Source organism: Emiliania huxleyi, assembly GCF_000372725.1.
Source record: "Emiliania huxleyi CCMP1516 unplaced genomic scaffold EMIHUscaffold_381, whole genome shotgun sequence".
Lineage (NCBI taxonomy): Eukaryota > Haptophyta > Isochrysidales > Noelaerhabdaceae > Emiliania > Emiliania huxleyi.
In genome coordinates this window covers 21866-27515 of record NW_005199109.1, presented here as the reverse complement: position 1 = coordinate 27515, position 5650 = coordinate 21866, and the positions used below count along the sequence as shown (strand labels likewise).

General features: G+C 68.6%; 2 protein-coding genes across 2 annotated transcripts; one reads left to right on the top strand and one right to left on the bottom strand.

The window, feature by feature from the left end:
* The first annotated feature begins 3513 nt into the window (after positions 1 to 3513).
* Positions 3514 to 4077, top strand: EMIHUDRAFT_369639 (hypothetical protein). The gene has a single exon (XM_005771520.1). It carries the CDS (start codon positions 3581 to 3583, stop codon positions 3908 to 3910), a length of 330 nt encoding a protein of 109 aa, XP_005771577.1. The 5' UTR covers positions 3514 to 3580; the 3' UTR covers positions 3911 to 4077.
* A 25-nt stretch (positions 4078 to 4102) lies between these two features.
* Positions 4103 to 5464, bottom strand: EMIHUDRAFT_243208 (hypothetical protein; the record flags this gene model as incomplete). The annotated part of the gene is made up of 5 exons (XM_005771519.1): positions 4103 to 4307; positions 4378 to 4438; positions 4857 to 4938; positions 5160 to 5250; positions 5331 to 5464. 5 exons carry the CDS (start codon positions 5462 to 5464, stop codon positions 4103 to 4105), a joined length of 573 nt encoding a protein of 190 aa, XP_005771576.1.
* Between the last annotated feature and the right edge of the window lie 186 nt (positions 5465 to 5650).

The following is a 5650-nucleotide window of genomic DNA, read 5'->3' as shown; positions in this document are numbered from 1 at the left end:
CTCCAGCCCGCGCAGGTCCGACAGCCCCCTCACGCCGAGCCGGGCCAAGCCAGCACCAAATGCCTCGAGGTTTGCGTCCGCGAGCAGCTTCTTGACGGCTGGTGGGACCTGCAGCTGCGGCTCAGAACTATCAGCCACATCCCCAGCCGCCCCTTCGTCGTTCTTTCCGCCCTGCGCCTTGTCGCTCACCACCGGCTTGAGCCTTCTCAGAACCTTCTCGGAACTTTCCGGTAGGTCGGGCGGCCGGTGGCACACAAAGACGGCGCCGCTTCCGAACGCCGACGTCAAGTCGGAGCTGCGGTCGGAGGAGCAGATCGGCAAGATGCGTCGCGTGGCCGCCAAGAAGGCAGGCAAAGGTCATACGCGGACTCTCCAGCCTCTCAGCTCACCACCTCGCCTTCTCTGTTGCTCTCCAGGCCCAGGCCCATCCGTAGCAAGCCTGAGGTGTCTGAAACCACACTTATCTTGGGTCTTCAAGCCCACATTGGCTCGTGATGCCACGGAGAGGGCTCGAGATTGTCCCCGGTAGACCCCATCCGAGGCGATTGCGAGGGCATTACGGAGGTCATTATCGGCGCCAACGACCGCGATACGTCCCGTCCCGCAGCCCTCATGCACCAGAGTCATGGGTACAGTCATAATATGTAGGCCTTCTCTCCCACAGTTTTGAGCAATAGCCGCAAACAACGCTTTTTGGCACTTGCATCTCGTGTGAACACGCACACCGGCCATGCCGACGAAGCGGCTTCCCAGCTCGCCAGCTCGCCTTCTCTGTCGCTCTCCTGGCCCAGGCCCATCAGGATCAAGCCTGGGCTGTCCCAGACCGTCCTTACTTTGGGTGATGAAGCTCACTCTGGCTCATACCACGGCTCTTGCAGCCTCACACACGCCTGTTTCACCCACAGACACCGCCGGCACGCACTCCCAGTTCACACATGCTCAAGCACAGCCCCACCAAAGCACAGCCCTGCTCAGAATGGGCAAGGACCACCACTTGGCGACCCAGGTAGCCTCTGGCTCGCCACTGCACTCGGCTCCTCTGCAGCGGTCTCGGGCTCTCCCCACGACAGCACGCCGACGGCAGCTTTGACGTCCATCTGGTGAACCTGCTGTGGCCATAGCCGCCCCTCGCATGCAGCTCGCACCAGGGCTCGACACCGGGCCCTCTCATCCCGATCGTGGCGGCGTGTGTGAAGGATGCGCGGCCGAGCCGCTGGCTGGCGCCGCTTGAACGTCCGAGATGGCCGCAGCACAGGCCACGCGTCGCGCCGCCGGCCAAGCCCAGCCTCTCGGCGGACCCCGGCCGTGCCAGAGGCAGCCCAGGTGGCGCGTGGAGCCGCGGCTCGGCGCTGGGAGCGCGCACGGACAAATGTGAGACGCAGCGCGACCTAAGGAAAATTAGGCGCGGGCGCCGGGCAACGCAGTGGCAAGCAAACCTTTGATTTTGAAGCAAGGTCTGATATTTGGGTCTCGGATTTCAAGATTAGAGACCCCTGGAGAGCTAACGAAGTGGCAAAAACAGGCTCTTACTTATTTATTGGGTTTTCTTCGACACGGCGGGCAGGCGGGCCACCCTGCTCGGTGCGCACCCAAGACAAAGAGGTTCACCCACAGACAGAGATCGACAGTCGGACACAACGTTCGCCGAGTCCCCGGAAGGCTGGTGCGACGCACCGCCTTGTCCCTTCACACTACCGCCCCGCTCCTGGTGCCCACGCCTCGATCTTCTTCGGCAGCACCTGGTCCGACAGGTCCTCTCCATGGCCTAGGCAGCCGCGCTCGCCCTCGCCCCACGTGAAGACGGCGCCGTCGGCGGTGATGGCGAGGTTGTGCGCGAATCCCGCCGACACAGCGACGACGCGCTGGCCAGCCAACGCCTCGATCTTCTTCGGCAGCAGCTGCATCTGCTCGTCGCCGTGGCCCAGCTTGCCATCCTCTCCATCGCCCCAGCTCCAGACCCCGCCGTCGGCGGTGAGGGCGAGGCTGTGAGACATTGCAGCCGACACGGCGACGACGCGCTGGCCAGCCAAGGCCTCGACCTTCTTCGGCAGCAGCAGCTGCTCCTGCTGGTCGCCGTGGCCCAGCTGGCCCGCACCTCCATAGCCCCAGCTCCAGATGGCGCCGTCGGCAGTGAGGGCGAGGTTGTGGTCCTCTCTCGCCGACACAGCGAGGACGCGCTGGCCAGCCAAGGCCTCGACCTTCTTGGGCAGCAGCTGGTCCGGCTCGTCGCCGTGGCCCAGCCGGCCAAAGCCTCCACGGCCCCAGCTCCAGACGGCGCCGTCGGCGGTAAGGGCGAGGTTGTGGTTGCCTCCGGCCGACACAGCGATGACGCGCTGGTCAGCCAGAGCCTCGACCTTCTTGGGCAGCAGCTGCTCCTGCTGGTCGCCGTGGCCCAGCTGGCCATAGGCTCCCCAGCCCCAGCTCCAGACGGCTCCGTCGGCGGTGACGGCGAGGCTGTGGTTATCTCCAGCCGAGACAGCGACGACACGCTTCCCCACCAAAGCCTCGATCTTCTTCGGCTGCCACTGGGCCTGATCGTCGCCGTGGCCCAACTTGCCGTTGTATCCGCTGCCCCAGCTCCAGACACTGCCGCTGCCGGTGAGGGCGAGGCTGTGTGCCCATCCTACCGACACGCTCACAGCACGCTCGGCGCCCAGCGGGGAAGGGAGGCGGGTCGGCGTGTTGAGCTGCGTCACGCCCTCGCCGTGCCCGAGCAGTCCCGGCGTCCAGTTCTCGGCCTTTCCGCACGACGAGAGCCGCCCCTCGCCGTCGATGAAGAGGCTGTGGGAGCGGCCTGTCGACGCCCTCACTGGCGGGTTGGACTCGCGCAGCAAGGCAGCGAGACACAGCCACCGCACGGCGCAGCTCTCGCCCTCCGGCTGCGCCGGCGGCTCGTAGCCGGCCTCTTGCAGGCGCAAGCGGATGCCCTCCAGCGCAAGTGAGGCGTGGAAGAGCAGCGAGACGGCCGCGACGCGAGCGATGTCGGCGGGGTCGCAGCGAGAGAGGGCGCGTACGAGGAGGTCCGTGGGGAGGTCGAGGAGGCGTGCGGGCGGCGGCGTGCTCGGCGAGGGAGCGGTGGCGGCGGTGGAGGCAAGGCGGCGCGAGCGGCGCCGCGGGGTGGACATCCCGACAAAAGAATTTTTCGCCTCTCTCAGCAGCACACTGGCACGACAAGGGCGCGGACTGGCGCGGACTGGCACACACACAGGCTCAAAAGAATTTTCCCAGATTCTCCTCCAGGTCCCCCTCAAAGAGGAGGACCCGCCCCTCCCTCACCCAATCCTCCCACCCCGGGAATGGGACACCGCAAACAGAACCGCGCCCAGCGTCCCAGCAACGCAATCCCTCCCGCTTCCCCGCCTTGAACTCCGCCACGAGCGCCGCGACCACCTCGTCGCGCTCCTCGACCGAGAGCCGCCTAAACGCCGCCTCCGCGGCCGCCCCGCGCGCGCCGAAGCCCTCCGGCCTCGGAGCGATTCTAAGATCAGGTCTGCCACCTCCCCGCTGGAAACGAAAATCTAAGTCACAAATCTCGAATAAATCTCGAAGCACACTTGAATGCTCACTTGGCAGGTAACATATGCGCCACGCGCCCCAACCGCTCCTCTGGTCGCCGCCGGCCTCCGCGGCGGCGGCGATGTCCCAGCGCCACCCATCGGCCAGCCCTCAGATCGATCGATCGGCGCTCAAAGTCGGCTTCAGATCCGAGAACGCTGCTGGCGCCGCCGCCGATCCCAGCGGCGACGCCAGCAGCTTCCTCTGCTCTCCAATGCGCCGAGAAGCGACGCGGGGGTGCTCGGCCCGCCATGCACGACGAAGGCTCCGCCGGGCGCGCGTCGGCCGGTCCGGTGGCACCCTCTGCGCGCGGCACCTGCCGGCGCCCCGACGACAGCCGTCGCGCCACCGCTGATGGAGGGGCGGTCGGCGCCGCTGCCGCCGCGCTGCCGGTGGGAGGGGCACTGGTGGTGGCCTGGGCGGCCCTCCGCCGCCGCTCGGGGCGCCCGGGCAGCGGTGGCAGCCTGCCGCCGCACCACTTCGAAATGCCCGCTGACCACTTCGAAATGCCCGCTCCGGCGGCCCGCGATCGGCGCTATTCTTTTTTCTACAAGCAAAATTCGAGCCAATTGAGGAAACTGAAGCGGGCAGGCTGGAAGCACTGAGGGACGGCCGATTTTCGCCCAGTGGCAGGCCTGATCTTAGAATCGCTCCTCGATAAGAAGAAGTCGATGGGGTAAGCGCCCGGGTCAGAATCGCCGAGGTAGCGACGCAGCCGCGCCGCAATCGCATCGAGCTCCAGCCAGCGAGCGCTGCACCGCCCCCCCACCGCCCGCTTCGATGAGGCGGCACTCCATCACGACAGCCGCCTCGCGCGCCGACCAGCCCCGACGGCGAGCCTCCTCCTCCGCCTCCTCCGCCGAGCAGGGCCGCCCATCCTCGCCTAGCAACACCGTAGGAGAGCGAGGGGCCCCGCCCCCCGCCTCCGCCGCAGCGGCCGCCCCGCCCGCCGTCGACAACCCCGTGGTCACACTGGAAAAGGGACGGAGCGCCGGCGCCGTCCGAGACGAACTCGGGCGCATGCAGGCCGGCGGTCGCGCAAAGTGGGCACGTCCAGGATCATCAGCAGCGAGCGAGGGCGGGCCGCCCTCCTCCCCCTCCGCCGGCGCCGCGCCGCCGACGGAAACCTCCTCCGCCACTGGGTTGGGCCGCTCAGCAGCCAAACCCGCCGCGGTGTCGGGCACCGTATCGAGCCCCCCTCCGCGACCCCTGGCGCCACGGCCGCGCCGCCCTCGGCGGCGCCGCGGCGCCTTCCGCCCGCCCTCGACCTCCTCCTCCCCCCCCCGCGGCGGCGATCGTACCATCGCCGCCCTCCGGCAGCGCGGGCTCCAAGGGGTCCAAACTGGATCCCTTGGTCCCACCCCCGGCTCCACCTTCTGCGGCCTGCGCGTCGCAGGCACCGCCGTCCGCCTCTTGGGGGCGCGCGCGCCGCCGCGGCCCTCGCCGCCAGCCGCTGCCCCGCCGCCGCGCTCCTCGCCAGCAGAGCCACTCCCAGCTCCGCCGCGGCGGATGTCAGCCAAAGAGGCAAAGGAGTCCAAAGCCGCATCAGCTGCGCCGCGGCTCCTCAGCTCCGGCAGGCAGCGGCACAGAAGCCGCTGCACGACTCGGCTGAGGCCGAGCTCCTCGAGGCCGCCCATGGCGACCGCCTCGAGCAGCTCCGCGACGCTGCCAACATCCTGGGCGAGCACCGCGTGCCTGCGGCGGAGGAGGGGTCGATAGGTGATGCAAGCGGGCACTCTGCACTCTGGCGCGCGCTCGGAGGGTGGGGCACGCACTGGAGGTAGAGGGGCACGGGGACCGTGACTTTGAGCGTCATGCGCCACGTTCGGCCGGTCCCGGCCGGCGGCCGCTGAAGCAGCCTCCTCGCTAGTCCCGCTACCGCGACCTTCTGCGTCCCAAGCTCCGCCATCTGCGCCCGTGGCACTGGCGGCGCGTGTGTTGCCGCCGCCTCGGGTGGGAGTGAGGACGGCGCGGCCGCCGGTGCGGGTTGGGGTCGAGCATAGAAGCGGTCCTCCGGGATGGGCTTGGGTACGCGTGGCGGCGGCGGCCGTACCTCTGGCCGAAAGGGCGCCAGGTCTCCTGCCGTGAGAGAGGG